This window comes from Ctenocephalides felis, unplaced genomic scaffold, assembly GCF_003426905.1.
Source record: "Ctenocephalides felis isolate EL2017-DRISC unplaced genomic scaffold, ASM342690v1 CF-g0.4_SCAFFOLD_01604, whole genome shotgun sequence".
Lineage (NCBI taxonomy): Eukaryota > Metazoa > Arthropoda > Insecta > Siphonaptera > Pulicidae > Ctenocephalides > Ctenocephalides felis.
Window position 1 is genome coordinate 34,981,752 of NW_020537758.1, and position 27,190 is coordinate 35,008,941.

General features: G+C 29.4%; 1 protein-coding gene across 1 annotated transcript in view; it reads left to right on the forward strand.

Annotated features, from left to right (window-relative positions):
* Window positions 1-26,070, forward strand: part of LOC113373661 (CLIP domain-containing serine protease 2-like) — a 46,319-nt gene extending 20,249 nt beyond the window's left edge. Inside the window, exons 4-5 of the mRNA XM_026613944.1 lie at window positions 21,990-22,088; window positions 25,751-26,070. Coding sequence (XP_026469729.1) covers window positions 21,990-22,088; window positions 25,751-26,070 — 419 coding nt within the window. The remainder of the gene's footprint in view (window positions 1-21,989; window positions 22,089-25,750) is intronic.
* Window positions 26,071-27,190: the final 1,120 nt, after the last annotated feature.

Here is a 27,190-nt window from a genome sequence, read left to right on the forward strand (position 1 = left end):
AGTTCTTGTGTAGCAGCCGAAGAGTACACATCGATTAAATAACTAATATTATTGTGATGTTCCCAGTGACTAACGGTTCGGGCGGCCGGCCGCCCGATCCGAATTCTGATACCTGCGTTTCTGATATCGGTGCAACGATACCAGAGGCGACGAACACTTACGTAAACAAATTAAACGCAGATATGGAAATTTGTGATATAGTGAGTGAGAATTTAAGTAAAAAGATCGCTAATGAGAATAAATTAATGAAAGAAAGTTTAAATTGTAAAAGTGGATTTAAAATTAGAAAGATTGTTAAAGGCGTCAAGAAAGCTAATGGTAGTATAACTAAAGCAAGTAAAAAAGAAAAAGGGTTATCAAAACAAACCAACAGTGAAACAAACAAGAAGGCAGTGAGTGTATGCGAAGAAATAATGGAAACAAATATTGAATCGAATAAAAATGACAATAATGCAGCTAATGATATTAAAGAAAATGAAGTTACAGTCTCAGATAATGAGGTGAATAAATTAACTAAAAATAGTATTCTGAATAATATAAATCGATTTGAAGATTTTGACATGGGACCATACATAATTTATGTCGAATCAACAGATAAAAATATAGGACGTCTACACCCTATGGCGTTAGGAAAAATAATACATAATTCAGGTTCACACTTTAAAACAGATTTGTTAGAAGTTTCAGTTGTGGGGAAAAACAAAGTGAAATTGCAATTTAAAAATGCTAATACTGCAAATAATATACTAGATGAAAAGATTTTGGAAAAGAAAAATCTCAAAGCATATATCCCGAAATATTTGCTTACCAGACAAGGTATAATATTTGATGTGGATTCTGAATTATCAGAAGAAGAAATTTTGGACGCGATTGAATCCGACATACCTGTCCTTGAAGTCCTACGTATGAAAGCAAAAAATACTGACGTAACGAAGGTTAAATCACAATGTGTTAAAATAACGTTTAGAGGTACAGTGCTACCTAACAAAGTGGCAATCCATTCAGTTAAATGCGTGGTCAGACCATTTATTCAAAAAATTGTGCAATGCTATAGATGCTGTAGATTTAATCATATAAAGGAACAGTGTAAAGGAGATCAAAGATGTATGAGATGTTCCGGCAAACATAATGTAGTCGATTGTAATGAACAAAAAGTGGAATGTGCATTATGCAGAGGAAACCACCCTGCAAATAACAAAGAGTGTCCGGTATTCATAAAAAATAAACAAATAAAAGAAATGATGGCATGGCAAAATATAGCCTTCCATGAAGCAAAAAACGCGTTAAAACCAAAATAAATATGCTAGAGTGGTGAGAACAGGGTATGCTAGTAATGACTGGAATAGGGATTTTCCAGTTTTTCACACAAAACAGAGTGGTTATGCGGGCAAATCAGACAACAATTTGGACAAAAATAGATTTGAAATATTATCAGATTTAGAGGAAGTAGGGGAAGCTGAATATGCTAATACTATACAGTTTAGTAAACCAAAAAGATTTACCCATAAATCTTTAACCAAAACTAGGTCGATTCCAAAATTTACATCGAGAAATAATATTGAAAATGAACGAGCAACAATTCATAAACCTAGCACCGAACCCAAATATAATCCAAGTAAACGCTTGAAAACAAACACTGAACATGTACAGGAAGAAGATAATAGTAATATCATCGGTAATCAAGATAGTAGTAACATCATTGGTAATCAAGATAGTTCCATCGATTTACTCGAAGACTTTATAGATAACATTAAACGGATTTATATGCCGAACAATACTGAACACTATAAAATATTAGTTGAGATATTAAAAAGGATGGAGAGGTCACAACTTAGACTTGATAAAGATGATAGTGATTTATGAATCCTGTAAACCGATAATATGAGTGTTATTACCTTATACAATATGAGTATTTTACTTGTAGTAACCTTTGATTGGCATGCAAAAAAAAAAAAATAAATAAATAAATAAATAAATAAACGATTCTATATTCACATATCTCCTTATGATTAAAATTTTTCAAATTAATATTAGATCACTATATTCAAAGAAGTTGCAATTGGAAGCCTATATGAAAGCCAATCAAATTGATATTGTAATTTTATCTGAAACATGGATGAAAAAGGAATATAAATATGATATATCCGGATACTCTTTAATACATACCAATAGAGACGATGGATTCGGAGGTGTAGCTTTATATATTTGCCATAGACTACGTTTCGAAACTATAAATACCGAGATATACAGCAACACAAAAATTCAAATTTGTGGGGCCAAAATCATAGTCAATAATAGTACTGTGTTTAATATTTTTGCGATTTACTGTGCTCCAGGACACAGGACAAATCTTACTTATTGGACTTCTTTATTTGGAAACATATCGCCGCCTTTTTTAATTGCAGGTGATTTCAATGTGCATCATACGAGTTTTGGCAGCATTCATAATAATCATGACGGAATAATTTTAAGCGAAGCCATTAACTCAGAGGGGTTATGTGTTCTGAATGACGGATCGCCTACGTTATTGAGAAGACATGACAGAAATCCTTCTGCGATAGATTTATCTATATGCAATCCATCTGTGATGCTCAGTGCGGAATGGCACGTCACAGATGAAACTTTGGGATCGGACCACCTTGGTATATCAATTCGGATTGGAGTGAGTAGGGTTAATATGAATAACAATACTATTAGAAACAGGCATATTTGGAAAATTAAAGAAGCTGACTGGAAGAAATACGAGCAAGTGACAGATAAGCTATTGTCAGAATTGATATTTGATAAAGATCCATCGGCTACGTACGGTAAGTTTGTTAAATGCATAAATCAGGCGGCTTTGTTAGCAATTCCCATGTCAAGACCTTACTTCGGTAAAAAAGATAGATTTCTGTCAACGCCTTGGTGGGATGAAGAGTGTGAGAAATTCAATAAGATGAAGCTAGAAGCTATTAGAAAATACAAAAGGTCTCCAGTTTTGGCTAATTACATCGAATATAAAAGAATTTTAGCGAAATGTCGTATAACGTTCAAAAAGAAAAAACGGGACAAGTGGATTGAATTTTGTAATTCTTTTACAAGATCAACTTCATCTAAATACATTTGGGATAAAGTAAAAGCCTTGAAAAATAGAGTAGTGCAAAGAAATCCTTTTCCTATAGATGAATCAGATAAGTTCCTTAACAATATTACCCCGGCCTCAGCAACAAATGAAGTAATTATTCCAAGTGCACAAGAAATGGATGTACTGGAAGGTCCTTTCGCAATGCAGGAGCTTCTTTTGGCACTAAAAACAAATTCGAACACTACACCGGGTGCGGACAATATTCACTATCCAATGTTGAATAAATTATCCAGTTTTGGCAAGAATATGTTACTACGGGTTCTTAACGAAGTTTGGACCACCGAAACAGCTATTCATGAGTGGAAAAATATAATTACAATTCCAATTCTTAAACCAGGCAAAGATCCTTCAAGAGCAGAATCATATCGTCCTATATCGTTGTCTTCATGTATAGCGAAAACATTCGAACGACTGATCAAAAGAAGATTGGAATGGTGGGCGGAAAGCAACAGGATATTTTCTAGTTGCATGCTAGGTTTCCGTAATAATCGGGGCACGATTGACGTTATCACATCCTTGGTATATGAAATCAAAATTAATTTAGCAAAAAATAATCTCCTGATTGCTGCAAACGTGGACTTAGTTAATGCTTATAACTGCGTTCAAATACCTATATTAATGAAGATTCTGTCTGATATCAAGATGCCAAGAAGATTTATTCTTCATATACACCACCTCATATCAGACCGCAGAATCAATCTCAGGTGTAACAATTTACAATTCGGACCACGTAAAATGAAAGAAGGACTACCTCAAGGATCCGTTCTTAGTCCGCTATTATTCAATCTATATACCTGCAAGTTACAATCCGCGCTAGATCTGGAAGTCAAAATTATGCAGTACGCGGATGATATTATACTTCTACATAAGGCTAATACTTTGCATGAGGCTATTGATAAAATGAATATAACAATGCAGCTCTTCCATAATTGGTGTATATCGTTAGGGTTTTTAATGTCAGAAAATAAAAGTACAATAAGCCTCTTTACAAGACATAGGAAGTCTATAAATCCAGACTATATCAGCATAAACAATAATGTGCTGAAGGTTGAACCTACAATTAGATGTCTCGGGCTACTTATTGATGACAAATTAAAGTGGAAACCACACATCGATTATCTGGTTTATAAATGTGAAGAAGCACTGAATATTCTCAGGTTTCTTAATCACATTAATTATGGTGCTGATATCAAGATTTCTCTTAGAATATACAAGCAATTAATATTATCTAAGTTGGATTACGGTAGTTTCATATATGGCGACGCATCCAAAAGTGTACTTAGCAAACTAGACACAATCCAAAACAAAGCTTTGAGGTCTTGTTTGGGGGTCATGCGTTCCACTCCTATCAATGCATTACATGTTGAAGCTAACATATATCCTTTACACTTGAGGAGGAGATTGTTGGCTTCAAACTTCATCATAGATAGAATGAAAATAATAACGTAGTATTAAAGAATGTGAATCAGATCAATAATGAACTCAACAGCCCATACTGGAGAAATAGGAAGAGCCCTATTCTAGTAACTGCGTATAGTGAAGTGGTTGAAAAATGTAATCTCTTACAAACTTGGACAGCAACCTCAAGATTTCATTTCAAGTACAATGTTACTTCTTCTAATCTGAAAAATATAATTCAAATCGATTTCGCCAATGTGCACTATAGTGGAGATACCAATAAATGTAGGATGGAGATCGAAGAAAGTATACAGGAAACATTTGAAGACTATGATATATTTTACACAGATGGTTCGAAGAATTCAGATGGTGTCGGTGCGTGTTTTTACCATCAGGGGACAAATTCCTTAACAAAATATAGATTAGATAAAGATGCGTCAATATATACAGCGGAAATGTACGCTATTAATAGGTGCGTAAAGTATATTGTTGAACATAATGTGAAGAAATCGGTCATAATCAGCGATAGCAGGTCTGCTCTTGAGGGCATGTTGTCGTTGGGAAAGGACCCGTCATTATTAACGATAGACACATTAAATGACATACATGCGATATTATTAAAAAAATGGGAGTTACGCATTATATGGGTAAGAAGCCATATTGGGATAGCTGGCAATGAAGCGGTGGATAACGGCGCCAAAGATGCTATAAATACAGGGACTGTTGTTGCGGATGGAATATCATATAGTGACATAAAAAGATGTAACAGAGCAAACATTCGGAATATTTGGCAATTGGATTTCCAGTCATCGATAAGAATTAAAGGAAGTTTTTATGGTATGGTACAAGGAAAAATTCCAGCCAAACCATGGTATGACGGATTCACGGAGTGTCGGCCTTTTTATGCTACACTATGTAGATTAAGACTAAATCATTCATACGCTCCGTTCCACCTAAGCAGAATTGGGATCAATATCGATCCTAGTTGCTACTGCTTGGGTGAAGCGACTAGGGCGGATGCAGAACACATCATTATGGAATGTAAACGTTGGGAAAAGGGCAGGCAAAAACTATGGGAAGAAATTATTAAACATAAAATCTGCCTTCCAATTAATTTCATAACAATGTTAACAGATGTAAGACTATATGGTGCTCTGTATACTTATATAAAATCTAATAATATAAAATTATAAATAAAATATACATAAATACATACATATAAAATTACAAATGAAATATACATAAGTCAGTGATATATATGTAAGACAAGACTAAGATATAGTGTAGATATGATATGATATAGTAAATGTTTAAATAAGTTTAACTCATGTATATGGCTAATATACTAGTTTATAAAGCCAATAAATCATAAATAAAAAAAAAAAAAAAAAAAAAAAAAAAGTTGACAGCAAGTGCACAAAAATGGTATTTTAGTAATCCAGAGTATGCAACGTAGTATGCAGAGTATGAAATGGAGAAGATCGTATAACGCGCCTTAAAAGGTTTGAATCTCCGAGACGGGGTTTTCCATTATCTATCAGGAACCATTATCATGATAAAATGGAATTAGGAAATAAGATAGGTTTTAATTACACATATTTTATTTGAAATAGTTAACTCAGAGGTAGTTTTTTTTCTATTTTGGAAAAATACTATTATTTGTGAAAAAAATATTATATTAAATTTTTTGATGGTCATTAAAATAAATAAATTAATACTAGGTTGACAGGAATAGTCCAGAGTAGACCTTTATGTCAAAGATCTAATGATGTAGCATATCAGTACAAAATCTAATGAATTCAGTGACTGTGCCTAATAATTAGGATCTTCAAACTCAACAGCAAACATCGCAAATACACGTGGATATTAACTAATATCAAAAACAATATGGTAGAAAAATTATTTGTACAATAATGGAAGATATCAAGCAATGAATTATTAGCCATGGTACCAAAATTTGGAGGTTTGACAGATTAATGCGTTGATTACTCGTGGCTGTCTGGGACACCTACGAGGTGACAAAAAGAAGGATGACAGTATTGTTGATATCTAAATTGACAGCAAGTGCACGAAAATGGTATTTTAGTAAACCAGAGTACGCAACGTATTCATATGACGAGATGAAGAGGCACTTAACAACATTTTTCATAAACGGAGAAGATCGTATGACGCGTCTTAAAAAGTTTGATTCTCTGTCTGGATATGGGGAAAACAGGAACTGTTCAGCGTGTATTTTCAGGATAAAATGGCATTAGGGGACAGGTTAGGTTTTATGGAATGTGACCTGTTAGCCTACATGATTGATAGTTTTGATAAACCCGCTGATTTGATCAGCATGGCTTGATTTCATATGAACATGAGAATGTGACATATTTGTTTGTACAAAATTGTATGAATATGATCCGATACTGAAAAGTAATCTAAAGTGAGTTCATAATTAGCGAACAAGTTCATAATCATGTTCATAATTAGCGAACAAGTTCAGAAGTTAGATAACAGTATCAAAAACGAATCAACCAAGAGTATCTGGACGATTTATTGAAATTTTTTGAAAAATTATTATTCTAAATTTTGAGAATTGGCTACTGGAGAGAGTAACGTCATTGAAAAAGAGAGTAACGTCATTGAAACAACAGATAGTGGTATTGTAATTCAATTATCAGACTTGATTAACTTGATGAAGGCAACTAACAATGATTCAAGTGAGAAGATATCGAGCAATGTATTATTAGCCATGATACCAAAATTTGGAGGTTTGACAGATCAATGCATTGATGACTCGTGGTTTGAACGAATTGAAGCTGCCCGGGACACCTACGAGGTGTCGAAAAGAAGAATGGCAGTATTGTTGATATCTAAATTGACAGCAAGTGCACGAAAATGGTATTTTAGTGAACCAGAGTATGCAAAATCAATGCATTGACTCGTGGTTTGAACGTATTGATGCTGTGCGGGACATCTACCAGGTATCAAAAAGAAGAATGCCAGTATTGTTGATATCTAAGTTGACAGAAAGTGCACGAAAATGGCATTTTAGTGAATATATAATCTTCTTGTCGATGAATAAAATGATATAAAACATACGTTGAAATAATTAGCGTTATAATAAACTGATTAAATTTAAAAAATCGAACATAGAGTAATGAACTACCATTGAAAATAAACGGATGCCTATATACATTATATATGAATGAAAAATATATAATAATAATATATATAAAACATAAATGAAAATATAAACAGTAATATATGGAAAATTATTGAAAATATGGGCAATTTTACATATTTTTAAACCCGTTTTATATTTCATATGATATATCCAAATAAAATTCAAGGGAAATTGTTTTGAGCAATCAAATTTAAGATGAGTTCAATAATATGTTGTCGAAAGTTTAGATAGAAAAGTATTTGATTTCGACATATATATGCGTAATGCATTGCAATATGGTTATAGACCGAGATTAAAAGGTAATCTAAACAGAGTTATATCGTATTTATAATTAGCGAATAGTCGGCTAACAGTATCAGAAGTTAGGGTCAACCAAGAGTATCTGGACAATTTATTGAAAATTTCTGGACATTTATTTAAAATTTTGAGAAAAAGCTACTGGAGAGAGTATCGTCATTGAAACAACAAATAGTGGTAATTGTAATGCAATTATCGGACTTGATTAACTTGATCAAGGCAACTAACAATAATTCAAGTCAGAAGATATCAAGCAATGTATTAATAGCCATGATACCAGAATTTGGAGGTTTGAACTTGTTGATGCTGTGCGGGACATCTACGAGGTTTCAAAAAAAAGGATGACAGTATTGTTGATATCTAAATTGAGAGCAAGTGCACAAAAATGGCATTTTAGTAAATCAGTATGCAACGTAAGTGAGAATATATCAAGCAATGAATTATTAGCGATGATACCAGAATTTGGGGGTTCGTCTGAACAATGCGTTGAATACTCGTGGTTTGAACGAATTGAAGCTGTGCGGGACACCTACGAGGTGACAAAAAAAGTAAGGCAATATTGTTGATATCTAAGTTGACAGCAAGTGCACAAAAATGGTATTTTAGTAATCCAGAGTATGCAACGTAGTATGCAGAGTATGAAATGGAGAAGATCGTATAACGCGCCTTAAAAGGTTTGAATCTCCGAGACGGGGTTTTCCATTATCTATCAGGAACCATTATCATGATAAAATGGAATTAGGAAATAAGATAGGTTTTAATTACACATATTTTATTTGAAATAGTTAACTCAGAGGTAGTTTTTTTCTATTTTGGAAAAATACTATTATTTGTGAAAAAAATATTATATTAAATTTTTTGATGGTCATTAAAATAAATAAATTAATACTAGGTTGACAGGAATAGTCCAGAGTAGACCTTTATGTCAAAGATCTAATGATGTAGCATATCAGTACAAAATCTAATGAATTCAGTGACTGTGCCTAATAATTAGGATCTTCAAACTCAACAGCAAACATCGCAAATACACGTGGATATTAACTAATATCAAAAACAATATGGTAGAAAAATTATTTGTACAATAATGGAAGATATCAAGCAATGAATTATTAGCCATGGTACCAAAATTTGGAGGTTTGACAGATTAATGCGTTGATTACTCGTGGCTGTCTGGGACACCTACGAGGTGACAAAAAGAAGGATGACAGTATTGTTGATATCTAAATTGACAGCAAGTGCACGAAAATGGTATTTTAGTAAACCAGAGTACGCAACGTATTCATATGACGAGATGAAGAGGCACTTAACAACATTTTTCATAAACGGAGAAGATCGTATGACGCGTCTTAAAAAGTTTGATTCTCTGTCTGGATATGGGGAAAACAGGAACTGTTCAGCGTGTATTTTCAGGATAAAATGGCATTAGGGGACAGGTTAGGTTTTATGGAATGTGACCTGTTAGCCTACATGATTGATAGTTTTGATAAACCCGCTGATTTGATCAGCATGGCTTGATTTCATATGAACATGAGAATGTGACATATTTGTTTGTACAAAATTGTATGAATATGATCCGATACTGAAAAGTAATCTAAAGTGAGTTCATAATTAGCGAACAAGTTCATAATCATGTTCATAATTAGCGAACAAGTTCAGAAGTTAGATAACAGTATCAAAAACGAATCAACCAAGAGTATCTGGACGATTTATTGAAATTTTTTGAAAAATTATTATTCTAAATTTTGAGAATTGGCTACTGGAGAGAGTAACGTCATTGAAAAAGAGAGTAACGTCATTGAAACAACAGATAGTGGTATTGTAATTCAATTATCAGACTTGATTAACTTGATGAAGGCAACTAACAATGATTCAAGTGAGAAGATATCGAGCAATGTATTATTAGCCATGATACCAAAATTTGGAGGTTTGACAGATCAATGCATTGATGACTCGTGGTTTGAACGAATTGAAGCTGCCCGGGACACCTACGAGGTGTCGAAAAGAAGAATGGCAGTATTGTTGATATCTAAATTGACAGCAAGTGCACGAAAATGGTATTTTAGTGAACCAGAGTATGCAAAATCAATGCATTGACTCGTGGTTTGAACGTATTGATGCTGTGCGGGACATCTACCAGGTATCAAAAAGAAGAATGCCAGTATTGTTGATATCTAAGTTGACAGAAAGTGCACGAAAATGGCATTTTAGTGAATATATAATCTTCTTGTCGATGAATAAAATGATATAAAACATACGTTGAAATAATTAGCGTTATAATAAACTGATTAAATTTAAAAAATCGAACATAGAGTAATGAACTACCATTGAAAATAAACGGATGCCTATATACATTATATATGAATGAAAATATATAATAATAATATATATAAAACATAAATGAAAATATAAACAGTAATATATGGAAAATTATTGAAAATATGGGCAATTTTACATATTTTTAAACCCGTTTTATATTTCATATGATATATCCAAATAAAATTCAAGGGAAATTGTTTTGAGCAATCAAATTTAAGATGAGTTCAATAATATGTTGTCGAAAGTTTAGATAGAAAAGTATTTGATTTCGACATATATATGCGTAATGCATTGCAATATGGTTATAGACCGAGATTAAAAGGTAATCTAAACAGAGTTATATCGTATTTATAATTAGCGAATAGTCGGCTAACAGTATCAGAAGTTAGGGTCAACCAAGAGTATCTGGACAATTTATTGAAAATTTCTGGACATTTATTTAAAATTTTGAGAAAAAGCTACTGGAGAGAGTATCGTCATTGAAACAACAAATAGTGGTAATTGTAATGCAATTATCGGACTTGATTAACTTGATCAAGGCAACTAACAATAATTCAAGTCAGAAGATATCAAGCAATGTATTAATAGCCATGATACCAGAATTTGGAGGTTTGAACTTGTTGATGCTGTGCGGGACATCTACGAGGTTTCAAAAAAAAGGATGACAGTATTGTTGATATCTAAATTGAGAGCAAGTGCACAAAAATGGCATTTTAGTAAATCAGTATGCAACGTAAGTGAGAATATATCAAGCAATGAATTATTAGCGATGATACCAGAATTTGGGGGTTCGTCTGAACAATGCGTTGAATACTCGTGGTTTGAACGAATTGAAGCTGTGCGGGACACCTACGAGGTGACAAAAAAAGTAAGGCAATATTGTTGATATCTAAGTTGACAGCAAGTGCACAAAAATGGTATTTTAGTAATCCAGAGTATGCAACGTAGTATGCAGAGTATGAAATGGAGAAGATCGTATAACGCGCCTTAAAAGGTTTGAATCTCCGAGACGGGGTTTTCCATTATCTATCAGGAACCATTATCATGATAAAATGGAATTAGGAAATAAGATAGGTTTTAATTACACATATTTTATTTGAAATAGTTAACTCAGAGGTAGTTTTTTTTCTATTTTGGAAAAATACTATTATTTGTGAAAAAAATATTATATTAAATTTTTTGATGGTCATTAAAATAAATAAATTAATACTAGGTTGACAGGAATAGTCCAGAGTAGACCTTTATGTCAAAGATCTAATGATGTAGCATATCAGTACAAAATCTAATGAATTCAGTGACTGTGCCTAATAATTAGGATCTTCAAACTCAACAGCAAACATCGCAAATACACGTGGATATTAACTAATATCAAAAACAATATGGTAGAAAAATTATTTGTACAATAATGGAAGATATCAAGCAATGAATTATTAGCCATGGTACCAAAATTTGGAGGTTTGACAGATTAATGCGTTGATTACTCGTGGCTGTCTGGGACACCTACGAGGTGACAAAAAGAAGGATGACAGTATTGTTGATATCTAAATTGACAGCAAGTGCACGAAAATGGTATTTTAGTAAACCAGAGTACGCAACGTATTCATATGACGAGATGAAGAGGCACTTAACAACATTTTTCATAAACGGAGAAGATCGTATGACGCGTCTTAAAAAGTTTGATTCTCTGTCTGGATATGGGGAAAACAGGAACTGTTCAGCGTGTATTTTCAGGATAAAATGGCATTAGGGGACAGGTTAGGTTTTATGGAATGTGACCTGTTAGCCTACATGATTGATAGTTTTGATGAACCCGCTGATTTGATCAGCATGGCTTGATTTCATATGAACATGAGAATGTGACATATTTGTTTGTACAAAATTGTATGAATATGATCCGATACTGAAAAGTAATCTAAAGTGAGTTCATAATTAGCGAACAAGTTCATAATCATGTTCATAATTAGCGAACAAGTTCAGAAGTTAGATAACAGTATCAAAAACGAATCAACCAAGAGTATCTGGACGATTTATTGAAATTTTTTGAAAAATTATTATTCTAAATTTTGAGAATTGGCTACTGGAGAGAGTAACGTCATTGAAAAAGAGAGTAACGTCATTGAAACAACAGATAGTGGTATTGTAATTCAATTATCAGACTTGATTAACTTGATGAAGGCAACTAACAATGATTCAAGTGAGAAGATATCGAGCAATGTATTATTAGCCATGATACCAAAATTTGGAGGTTTGACAGATCAATGCATTGATGACTCGTGGTTTGAACGAATTGAAGCTGCCCGGGACACCTACGAGGTGTCGAAAAGAAGAATGGCAGTATTGTTGATATCTAAATTGACAGCAAGTGCACGAAAATGGTATTTTAGTGAACCAGAGTATGCAAAATCAATGCATTGACTCGTGGTTTGAACGTATTGATGCTGTGCGGGACATCTACCAGGTATCAAAAAGAAGAATGCCAGTATTGTTGATATCTAAGTTGACAGAAAGTGCACGAAAATGGCATTTTAGTGAATATATAATCTTCTTGTCGATGAATAAAATGATATAAAACATACGTTGAAATAATTAGCGTTATAATAAACTGATTAAATTTAAAAAATCGAACATAGAGTAATGAACTACCATTGAAAATAAACGGATGCCTATATACATTATATATGAATGAAAAATATATAATAATAATATATATAAAACATAAATGAAAATATAAACAGTAATATATGGAAAATTATTGAAAATATGGGCAATTTTACATATTTTTAAACCCGTTTTATATTTCATATGATATATCCAAATAAAATTCAAGGGAAATTGTTTTGAGCAATCAAATTTAAGATGAGTTCAATAATATGTTGTCGAAAGTTTAGATAGAAAAGTATTTGATTTCGACATATATATGCGTAATGCATTGCAATATGGTTATAGACCGAGATTAAAAGGTAATCTAAACAGAGTTATATCGTATTTATAATTAGCGAATAGTCGGCTAACAGTATCAGAAGTTAGGGTCAACCAAGAGTATCTGGACAATTTATTGAAAATTTCTGGACATTTATTTAAATTTTGAGAAAAAGCTACTGGAGAGAGTATCGTCATTGAAACAACAAATAGTGGTAATTGTAATGCAATTATCGGACTTGATTAACTTGATCAAGGCAACTAACAATAATTCAAGTCAGAAGATATCAAGCAATGTATTAATAGCCATGATACCAGAATTTGGAGGTTTGAACTTGTTGATGCTGTGCGGGACATCTACGAGGTTTCAAAAAAAAGGATGACAGTATTGTTGATATCTAAATTGAGAGCAAGTGCACAAAAATGGCATTTTAGTAAATCAGTATGCAACGTAAGTGAGAATATATCAAGCAATGAATTATTAGCGATGATACCAGAATTTGGGGGTTCGTCTGAACAATGCGTTGAATACTCGTGGTTTGAACGAATTGAAGCTGTGCGGGACACCTACGAGGTGACAAAAAAAGTAAGGCAATATTGTTGATATCTAAGTTGACAGCAAGTGCACAAAAATGGTATTTTAGTAATTCAGAGTATGCAACGTAGTATGCAGAGTATGAAATGGAGAAGATCGTATAACGCGCCTTAAAAGGTTTGAATCTCCGAGACGGGGTTTTCCATTATCTATCAGGAACCATTATCATGATAAAATGGAATTAGGAAATAAGATAGGTTTTAATTACACATATTTTATTTGAAATAGTTAACTCAGAGGTAGTTTTTTTCTATTTTGGAAAAATACTATTATTTGTGAAAAAAATATTATATTAAATTTTTTGATGGTCATTAAAATAAATAAATTAATACAAGGTTGACAGGAATAGTCCAGAGTAGACCTTTATGTCAAAGATCTAATGATGTAGCATATCAGTACAAAATCTAATGAATTCAGTGACTGTGCCTAATAATTAGGATCTTCAAACTCAACAGCAAACATCGCAAATACACGTGGATATTAACTAATATCAAAAACAATATGGTAGAAAAATTATTTGTACAATAATGGAAGATATCAAGCAATGAATTATTAGCCATGGTACCAAAATTTGGAGGTTTGACAGATTAATGCGTTGATTACTCGTGGCTGTCTGGGACACCTACGAGGTGACAAAAAGAAGGATGACAGTATTGTTGATATCTAAATTGACAGCAAGTGCACGAAAATGGTATTTTAGTAAACCAGAGTACGCAACGTATTCATATGACGAGATGAAGAGGCACTTAACAACATTTTTCATAAACGGAGAAGATCGTATGACGCGTCTTAAAAAGTTTGATTCTCTGTCTGGATATGGGGAAAACAGGAACTGTTCAGCGTGTATTTTCAGGATAAAATGGCATTAGGGGACAGGTTAGGTTTTATGGAATGTGACCTGTTAGCCTACATGATTGATAGTTTTGATAAACCCGCTGATTTGATCAGCATGGCTTGATTTCATATGAACATGAGAATGTGACATATTTGTTTGTACAAAATTGTATGAATATGATCCGATACTGAAAAGTAATCTAAAGTGAGTTCATAATTAGCGAACAAGTTCATATCATGTTCATAATTAGCGAACAAGTTCAGAAGTTAGATAACAGTATCAAAAACGAATCAACCAAGAGTATCTGGACGATTTATTGAAATTTTTTGAAAAATTATTATTCTAAATTTTGAGAATTGGCTACTGGAGAGAGTAACGTCATTGAAAAAGAGAGTAACGTCATTGAAACAACAGATAGTGGTATTGTAATTCAATTATCAGACTTGATTAACTTGATGAAGGCAACTAACAATGATTCAAGTGAGAAGATATCGAGCAATGTATTATTAGCCATGATACCAAAATTTGGAGGTTTGACAGATCAATGCATTGATGACTCGTGGTTTGAACGAATTGAAGCTGCCCGGGACACCTACGAGGTGTCGAAAAGAAGAATGGCAGTATTGTTGATATCTAAATTGACAGCAAGTGCACGAAAATGGTATTTTAGTGAACCAGAGTATGCAAAATCAATGCATTGACTCGTGGTTTGAACGTATTGATGCTGTGCGGGACATCTACCAGGTATCAAAAAGAAGAATGCCAGTATTGTTGATATCTAAGTTGACAGAAAGTGCACGAAAATGGCATTTTAGTGAACCAGACAAAATTAAAAAGGATTTATATGACAAAATAAAAAGGCAATTAACAGCATTTTTTAGAAGCGGAGAAGATCGAATAACGATTCTTAAAAGGTTTGGGGAAAGCAGGAATCATTCAGCGCGTATTTTTAGGATAAAATCGCATCAGGGAACAGGTTAGGTTTCAATCACATATTTCATTTAAAATAGTTAACTCGAGCGATAGCATTTGTTTCAGATCAGATGTAGATTGTTGCTTGCGAGGTTCAGATATATCAAAGTGAAAAAATTGCGATAATTCAATTTAAAAATTCTTTTACGTTAAAAGATGTATCTTAGTCCGGGTCGTTCAATGTGTTATGTGTTAATACCTAACTCAGTGGTAGTTTTTTTCTATTTTTAAAAATGCTATTATTGTTTGTGAAAAAAATTATCATATAAAATTTTTGGACGGTCAATAAAATAAATAAAATAATACTAAGTTGACAGGAGTAGTCCAGACTGGACCTTTATGTCAGTAATCTGAAGATTATCAGTATAAATTTTAATGAATTCAGTGGCTGTGCCTAATAATTAGGATCTTCAAACTCAATTACAAACACCGCAAATACATGTGGATATTAACTAGTATCAAAAACAATATGGTCAAAAAATTATTTGCAGAAGAGAAGATATCAGGCAATGAATTATTAGCCATGATACCAAAATTTGGAGGTTTGACAGATCAATGCATTGATGACTCGTGGTTTGAACGAATTGAAGATGTCCGGGACACCTACGAGGTGACAAAAAGAAGGATGGCAGTATAAGTTGACAGCAAGTGCACAAAAATTGTATTTTAGTAAACCAGAGTACGCAACGTAGTATGCAGAGTATGAAATGGAGAAGATCGTATAACGCGCCTTAAAAGGTTTGAATCTTGGAGACGGGGAAAACAGGAACCATTATCATGATAAAATGGCATTAGGAAATAAGGTAGGTTTTAATTACACAATTTCATTTGAAATAGTTAACTCAGAGTTAGTTTTTTTTCTATTTTGGAAAAATACTATTATTTGTGAAAAAAAAATTATATTAAATTTTTGGACGGTCATTAAAATAAATAAATTAATACTAGATTGTCAGGAGTAGTCCAGATTGGACCTTTATGTCAAAGATCTAAAGATGCAGCATATCTCAGTACAAAACCTAATGAATTCAGTGGCTGTGTCTAATAATTAGGATCTTCAAACTCATCAGCAAACACTGCAAATACACGTGGATATTAACTAGTTAATTAAATATATCCAAATGAACCAATAAAAAAATAAAAATGCACAGTGAACAGCAAACGCAGCAAATATCTGTGCATAATAATAAGGTTTTTGAAGCCCAACAGCAAAAGCAATAAGTTTTGGTCAAGCAAGCTGGGCAACAGTAAACGAATAAAGTCACGTCTAGGAATATACTAATTCCGAATAAAATGAAAATAAAATGAAATTCTAAATGATTGAACAGAAATAAGCCTAGACACAAGTCTGGGATCTATCACAAATGTTTATTACATTTTTAATAAAATTATTTTTAAGAAGTTTTGGACAACAGAAAATTAATCAAGTCACGTCTAGGATTATACTAATTCTAAATTAAATGAATATAACATGAACATCCAAATGATTCAACAGAAATGAGCATAAACACAAGCCTGGGATGTATCACAAATGTATAATACATTTTTAGTAAAATTATTTTCAAAGAGAAATAGTAGCAGTTTCTCCTAATTTTTACTTGAAATTTTCGTTTTAATTTTGTTAATATTTCATTTGGAAAAATGAAAAAAATTGAGAAAATAAAATATGCGTTATCAACAAAGCAAATGAAAGGATGACCCCTTTGGTAGTATCGAAAACAATATAGTAGAAAAATTATTTGTACAATTCCAAAATATATTAAATAATATATTAAATATATATAATATTATGTTTATATTAAATTTTATATAGATAAAAGTGCAAACTTATACATGAATTTTTAATCACTTTCAAATTTTCTCTCCTTAGAGAACAATATATCATGTGTGAAGTAGAACTAAAAGCCCGCAAAATTTAAAATAAAATCAAACATAGTTTCTAACAGAGTACTATTTTGCTACAGTATATATTTATCGATTTAATATAGTAATAATTATTTAATTCAGCACTTTCATTACGTTAGTAAGTAATCAATAAAATAATCCAGAAAAATATGCTCTTGCAAAAAATATCAAACAAGAAAAAGTTAAGCCAATGAACAAAACACTTGGGAAAAAATGTTTCTATTTATATGAGAATAATATTCCCATAATAAATTTTTACAAAAAATTTATTTTATTTTATTTTATTTATCAAAAATTATCTATCACGTGTTTATTAAAAGATTTTCTACATAATGTAATATAGTAGGTGGCTAAATGCTCAAGTTAGCAAGGCCATTAATTAAAAAAAAAAAAGATTTTCTTTTAGATTGTCAAAAACAAATTATATGCTAGAGTATTGCCAAAATGAAAATATTCGATTATAACAAATAAAATCGTTTTACTTTTTATGTTAAAAAATTATTTTAAAATATTCCAGACATATTCCTAGAAAGCTTAAAATCGAATTAACTATACAATGAGAAAAATCGCATTCATTCGAAAAATGAGGATAATGCATCAATTAGTTTTAGTTTTCTTCATTTATTTATTTTATGAATACAGATGAGTAAATTAAAAATTCAATTTAAATCAAACTAGCAAGTTATTTAAAATTTTTATATATCACAAATATTATAATTTTAGTATAAAAAATATTAAGAATAAAAAAGAACAAAAACAGTATAGTATATTTTATATAAATCTGAAACATATAACTGTATAATGTTGGAAATACCAATACAGATTGTTTAATGTTAATACATACATATTGATATAGTATGATTTTCGAATAAAATTTGCATATATGTTACAAATATATCTGTATTTGCTTTTAAAATAGGCTGGATTTTAAATGTCAATAATATATTTATGAATTCAATACTACTCAAATCGTGGCATTATAGTCAAATAAAATTTGTCATCACAATAAACAGAAATCAAATTCATTTATACTTATATAAATTATAGATATATTTTATTATAATTTTGTATGAAATATAAAATTATTATATAAATAGATATGTGAAAAAATTGTTTTGTAAATAATTTTTCGCACTTTTTCAAATAAATAGTTTGCAAATAAATTAAATGAAAAAAAGTTTTTTTACAAAAAAATTTGTTTTGAGTCGAAACTATTTTTTATTAAGTTAAATCACGTTTTTATTATTAATTCAGTCAACCTATCCAAAAGAGCATCAAAATTAATTGGTAGTTATTAATTAACAAGCATCAAAATTTTATTATTTTTCGCCTAATATGCGGTAATAATGCCGAATTGAACAAATCATCTCCTTCCTGGTTTTATAATGTTCAGTAAAATTCCATTTGGTGTATAGGTGTATGTTCTTATTTTATTAAAAATGTTACATGATTAAAAAATTTGTCTTTTGAGAATAAACGACCGACAATTACGAATGTATTATCTACCTTCACAACTGTATTATAGAAAAAATTACTGAACAAAAGGATAATGAAACAAATATTAAAAAAAGATTTTAATACGAAAAATTAACTCCGCTCATTAAACGAGGAAAATGTAATAATCTAATTCTGGTTTTCATATCTAATTTAATTTTTAGTCATACTTAATTTTTTTATCAACAAAAAAGTATATAAAATATATGTTAAAATTAAATTAATTAATGTAATAATAAACTGATTAAATTTAAAAATCCAAACGGAGAATAATGACATATTTCAATATAAACCTATTAAAAATTTTTCACAGAAAATGTGATCTGGGTGGGTCTAATTCTGAAAAAAAATCATATCTAATCAACTTTTATCGAGAATTAATAGTATATAAAATGTACGTTAAATCAAATCTAATTAACGTAATAATAAACTGATGAAATTCAAAGAACCTGCAACAAACGAATAAGGGCATATTTCAATATAAACTAATTAAAAAAAAGGTTAAAACTGCAACACAAAAAATGTGAGAGTCTAATTTTAAAAAAAAATTTCTTTATTTAATCTAATTTTGAAATATATCTAATCTTGTTATCGACAATTAAAACTATATAAAATGTAAGTTAAAGTAAATCTTATTAACGTAATAATAAACTGATGAAATTCAAAAAACTTTCAAAAGAATAATGGTATATTTCAATAGAAACCAATTAAAAAGATTAAAACTGCAACACAGAAAATGTGATACTCTAATTCTAAAAACAATTTTTCATATCTAATCTATTTTTTAAATTAACCTAATCTTGTTATCTACAATTAAAAGTATATAAAATGTACGTTAAAGTTAATCCTATTAACGTAATAATAAACTGATGAAATACAAAAAACCTTCAAGTGATTAATGGCATATTTCAATATAAATTATTAAAAAAGGTAAAAACTGCAACACAGAAAATTTGATAATCTAATTTTAAAAAAATATATCCATATCTAATCTAATTTTTAAATATAGCTAATATTGGTATCTATAATTAAAAGTATATAAATAAAATGTACGTTGAAATAAATCTAATTAACATAATAATAAACTGATGAAATTCGAAAAACTTTCAAAAGAATGGCATATTTCAATAGAAACCAATTAAAAAGATTAAAACTGCAACACAGAAAATTTGATTATCTAATTCTAAAACAAAAATTCCTTATCTAATCTAATTTTTAAATATATCTAATCTTGTTATCAACAATTAAAAGTATATAAAATCTACATTAAAGTAAATCTTATTAACGCAATAATAATCTGATTAAATTGAATCACAAACAGAGGAATGAATAATGGCATATTTTAATCTAAACCAAAATCTAATTTCTTTGTCGACAAATAAAAGTACATAAATGGTACGGTAAAGTAAATCTAATGAAGGTAATAATAAAATCTAAATAAAATAAAAAAGGTATAAATCTAGTTAAATTTAAAAAAAAACTACCATTAAAAAGGTTAAAATTGCACGGTAAGCGCAGAAAATATAATAATGTAATTCAAGTTTTCATTCCTAACTTAATTTCCAGATGAATCTATCTAATCTTCTTGCCGACAAACAAATAAATGTATATAATGTATACGTTAAAATGAAATGTAATTAACGTAATAATAAAATTATTATATTTCAAAAACCGAACAAAGAATAATTAACTAACATTGAAAATAATCTGATGCCCAAATAATGTATATAAAATAAAATATATACAATGATATATAAAAAATTAATGAAAATATGAACAATTATATATGAATATTATTTGCGGATTTCACAAGTTTTTAAATCCATAAGATATAAAATAAAATAAAATCCAAGGGATGAACATGTTAAAATTGAAGGGAGATGTGAAAGCCATTAAGTACTTGATATGTTTTAATTACACATAATTTATTTAAAAGGGTTAACTCAGTGGTAGTTTTTTTGTTTTGGATATATGCGATTATTATTAGTGAAAAAATATTATTATATTAATATTAAAAAATATTTTTATTATATTAGATTCTATAAATAAATATTTCGAAGATTTTCAAAGAAAAAAACTGTAACGTTCTACATGTAATATATGTTTAAAAATCTCAATTATGGATATTATGTCCAGGGTTGGCGATATATTTAATATGCATAAATTAATAAAATTATATTTATATAGCAATGTCAATTTTAATTTAAAAATATTAAATATAATATAATATTGTATGTGCTCTTGTTTGGAGATGTGAAAGCCATTAAGTACTTGATGTTTTAATTACACATAATTTATTTAAAAGGGTTAAATCAGGGTTTTTTATTTCGAATATATGCGATTATTATTTGTAAAAATATATTACTATATTAGATTTTAATATTAACTATAAATATTTACGACATGTAACATATGTTTAAAAATCTCAATTATGGATATTAAACTATGTCCAGGATTGGCAATATATATAATATGCATAAATAAATAAAATTTATATAGCGATGTCAATTTTAATTTGAAAATATTAAATATAATATAATATTATATGTGCTTGTTTGGAGATGTGAAAGCCATTAAGCACTTGATATGTTTTTTAATTACACATAATTTATTTAAAAGGGTTAACTCAGTGGTAGTGTTTTTTTATTTTGAATATATGCGAAATTTGTGTAATTAAAATCTAATATTATTATTAATGTATCAATTGAGATAATTGTTTGAAGCTGATTGTGCTTTAAAATAGGATTGAATTCTTATATTTTAAGTATTCAATTTAAAATATTTTTAAATATATATTAACTTTTATAAAAAAATTTGAAATTATGATTGTGAAACGGATTCATATTTTAATCGAGTGGAGTAAAAAAAGCCGTAGCAACGCGTGGCAGGATGTGCTAGTATATATATATATATATATATATATATATATATATATATAAATAGTTAAAAATATTAATTTTATTTTCAGATTATATTAAGCCAGTATGTCTTCCGGATGCAACTGAGCAAACAAAGTCATTTGTTGGAAAAAGCTTGTATGTTGCTGGATGGGGAAAAACAGAATCAAGTATGTATCATAATTTTTTATTAAATTTTTATTAAATTTTTATTTAGAATCATTGTTTTCCAGTACGCAACTGCTTTCAACTATACAATATACTGTATAAACTTTAACTTTACAAATCTCAAATTTTTTATTTGTGTGTTTACATATTTTGGTGATGATATAAGAAGTGATCGACTAAGCAAATATTAGGTGTTGAGTTTCTGCATCCTCCAAACTTATTATTTTCGTTGTCTATTACTTTTAACAAAGAGTTTTTTATTAATTTTTTATTAAACTGAAGCAACTTGCTTTTTTATATCAATTAAAATATTAATAATTTTGTTTATTATACACAATAAACATATGCACTAATTAAAAGTAATAAAAGTTCTAAATATTAATTTTAATATATAAAATTATAATATTCTAGATACATTTCTAAACTAAATTGAATAAAGAAACCACGAAAGAGTATATTTATTTCCACAAATGATTAATAACGCAATCAAAACATATTGAATATTCGACTATATTTAATTGAATTGAGAAAAGTTTAAAAAAGTTTAAAAATTAATGGAGAACCGAGGTATTAATTCTGCTTCGTGATAATTAAATTCAAATAAATGTATAATTCAAAATCTAATTACAATTGTGAAAATAAATATTGATATTGAGACCAGTTTTTAATAGTAACTTAAAATAATAAATAAGAAAAATTAATATTATGAAACAAAGAATATCGAAGATTAATCCATTAATGAATTAATTAATAATTCTGCTTTTTTGTATTTATATTCAAACTAATTACAATTGAGAAAATGTATATTGGTATTACGAAAATTTAAGTAGCATTAAAAATAATAAATATTAATATTATTTAATTAATAAAAATAAATATGAAACATAGGGTTATTGAATTGAGCTAAAAGTTTTTTGTCGCATATCAATATATATATATATATATATATATATATATATATATATATATATATATATATATAAATATATATACTTTCTTATTTATGAAGCCAATAAAATTGGTAGTAAAGCGCGATTAAGCAAAGCAATCATATTTGTCGAATACACTTATATAATTTGTGGATTACAAAATTAATTCAAAATTTAAAAAAAATTCAATTAAAATCGGAGTCAATAATTCAACATTTTCGAGCAAAATTCGAACGTTTCAAGCTATGGGTGTCTTCAAATGAATTCTCCGCAACAGAAAAAAAAGTTCTCATATAGAAAGCTCAGTTTTTTATTAAAGCAAGAAAAACCAAAGACAAGACTTCAATCACAGAATTATATAGCAGATCAATAATAATAACCAACAATAAAAAGCTAACTGATAGTTTATCGAATCGAAGATCTTGGAAGTCTAAAATGCGAGTATGTTTCTACCTCGAAAAAAAAATATAGAGCAACTGAGTGTATAAACCAGGTTTTTTAAATACTGAAAACTAATTTAACCATAAATGGTTAGAGCTATGCATGAAAACAAAATACAGTTTGAAATTCTAATTATTTTTTTGTTATAATAATTATTAAATTATTATTAATAAAATGTATACGTTAAAATATTGAATGAATAACTGACGAAGTTTCGAGTGTCAACAAAATCTGCCTTCTGCACCATTATATTCAGATTATAATAGAAAAACTTGAAAAATAAACCTCTTAGTATATATTTTCAAAATTTCACGTGCACGAATATGGAATATCTTACATCTTTATCCAAATGATTTCGTAATTAATAGCAGGATTTGATAATACTACATTTCAAATACAGACAGTATCTGAAATGACGTTTAGTAATTTAACCTCTGTAAATGCTGTTGCCGAAAAATATTGACTATGTGAAAATAGTAAAAGTAAGTTTAACTGTGTCAATTATGGACATTAATCGATAGAGTATACGTAATATAAGTCCAAAAAGTATAGTTGAACATTGGATTCAGAAAAAAACTTGTAAATTTGTATAAATATAACCATTATTTTCACTATATATTTGTATGTAAAAGTACGACAGGATTATGTGATTCAGGTGATAAGAAATCCTGTTTTCTTATAAACCCTTAAAATATGCACGTATCTTGTCGATTAAAAAAACAATCTGCAGAATTAAAATAGGCTGAGGAAATAATATTGAATCTTAAATATATCTGTTCTTGTCTGAATAAATGAAATGTTTTGTAGCAATAAAAAGTGGCAATAAGACATCTTACATGCATACACTCCAAGATGTAGAATATAATAAAGTTATCAGATATAGTTACATTCAATATGTGCACAAAGTATGAAAATATTATCTATTTTAGTTTAGAACAAAAGTAGTCCGGTTGAATAGAAAAACAGCAGCAACTAGAATCATAAAATTCAACTTTAGAATCTTTAGTTTTGAAAAATACGACAAACTGTCTGCAAGTCCTGAAAAATTTAACTTAGAAAGATGAGCACAGCAGCAAATTTAAGATATTATTTCGATAATTTTTATTAAAAGATTTTCCATTTATATTATCCATTTAAAATCAGTGTATATAATGTAATAAAATAATTTATATAAGTAAAAAGTATATAGTAATATATTGTCGGTCTTAGCGGTTAAAAGACAATTGAAAATGGGCTCCTACACAAATAAAAAATATGACTATACATTTAAAATTTAATATTTTCCTCGTGATAAAAATTAATAAGTTACGATGAAAGTCATGCCCGCATTAGCAAAACTAAACCTTTTGAAAGCAATCTAATACAAAAATTTATGCGCAGTTCCTATAAATGAATTATTATATTTGAATAAACAGTAAATAATGTTATTATAAAAAAAACAGACTAAAAAGATATAGCAAACGCAAATCAATTTTTCCTAAAACTAAAAACACTCAAAGTCCTAAATAAAATGTTGTTTGCAGTTTGCTATTAATGTTCATGAGAAATGTCTGTGGTTTTATTTATTTAGATTTTCTAATTTTCAAATGAATTCCTTGCAGTGATAACAATTTAAAAATTGAAAACTATATTGAAAGTTTGTGGCAAAAAAAACCCAAAATTTATGAGTGAAATCAAAAGTATTTAATCATTTTTTAGGCATACGGTATAAGTGGAATTTTGCCGTGACTAAATATAAGTGGCATTTTTCCATAACTTTCCGATATTTGTAAATAATCGATTTGATCAATATATATTTGATTTGTCTACATTGTTTATCTGTCAACATGACTACTTAGCACATCTAGCACATCATCTATCAGCATATATTTTCCTACAGATCCTGAATACTGATACAGAATGCTGAAACTCATCGCAAAAATGTAATCAAATTTTTACTCCGTCTATTTGAATCACATTCCTGGTTGAAGTCCAGCTGAACCTTTGTTTGTCAAAAATTGATCAACACGTCTCAAACTGTACATCTATTTTTTGCACCTTTTGCTTCATATCTCCGAAACTTTTTTTCATCAATGAGAATCGAATGCTTTTTGAATAATTCAAATCTGTTGATTGGTGATACCGGAAACGACTCAAAAAATTGTGTCAACACATACACACACATCAATTTTTTCTGAATATGCCAAAATGTTCAGAAACTGTCGAAACGAAAATTTAAAAATATTACTTTAGGCTCTTGCTTATGAACCTCATTAAATAATATATTTTATTAATATATATTTTTTCCCCAATAGGATCAGAAAGCCCAATAAAACTCAAACTAGAAGTCCCAGTAGTCACCCGATCCGCTTGCTCAAACGTCTATGCAGGTGTTTCGGTTCAAATCGGTTCGGGCCAACTATGCGCTGGTGGCGAACGTGGCCGAGACAGCTGTCGTGGGGATTCGGGTGGGCCACTTATGGCCATAGATCGGGAATCTGGCCAGGTGGCTAACTGGATAGTGGCCGGAATAGTGTCGTTTGGCCCTTCGCCTTGCGGTATGCAAGGCTGGCCAGGCGTTTACACGAAAGTTGGAGATTACGTGGATTGGATTCAGAGTAAAATGCGTGCTTGAATAAAGTATGATTGATATTTGAATTATATAGAAATAACCTCAGTTTTCAAATTATGTTGAATTTGCAATAAAATAACATATTTTTATTAACATAAATTGTTGATTTACTGTTCGAGTCTCGCAAAAGCTTACACTTTTATCAAAAAAAGTCAGTATATGATTAGTTTATATAATTACTAAGATTAATAAAAATACTCCTAAATTGTACAATGATATTATATATTGGATACATTATATATATAATTATTATATTGTATATCATTTTGTAAAATACTCTTATAATGGATATATTCGATAATCAAAGAAAATTATTTTATCTCATGACAAGTGAAATAAGAGTGAAAGGTTATCTTAAAATAAAACTATTAGGCTCTAAAAATATCTTCAAATAAACATAACTAAAAATTAGTAACAACAGTTCACATTTATGATAAATGTTTTAGGCAGCTACTTTTGCCACCCAAAATTGAAATTGGACAATATTTATATTTTTATATTTCAGGAAAATTTATAAAGTATTATCAAAAAACTCAGATAAATGTAAAAATAAAATTACAAACTAGTATAAAATGTTTTTCAATTCAAATTAGGACGAATGCAAATTCAAATTAAATTTTAAGAGCATATATATCATATAAGTTCAATATAGTCAATATAGTGTGATTATATTATATCCACTTTTTGTGAGAAATTCTATAATAGTCAAGGACATTGAAATCGTAAATATATGCAAAAAAATTCAATTATGATTTTTGGACGATTACAATAACTTACCCCATGAAAACTTAAAAATACTGATTTTTAGAAAATAAACTACTAAAAAATTATTGACAACTGATCATTAACGCAAGAAAAAAAATTTTGTCTTGTAAAGAAGAAAAAAAATGTGATAAACACTTTTGGAAAGATAAAAGAGCATAATTTTTGATTAAACGCTTTGAAACAAATATTTCAACATCAAGTTTAAAAAATGGGAACTTAGACAATAGAAAGAACAAAATATCGCCTTATTTTCTAAATAAATCATAAAATATATTCTTTAACTGGAAATTTAAATGTTTTGAGAGAATTTCTGTGAATGTACCTGGTGGCGAAAAGCACTCACCTCTTACTATCGAAA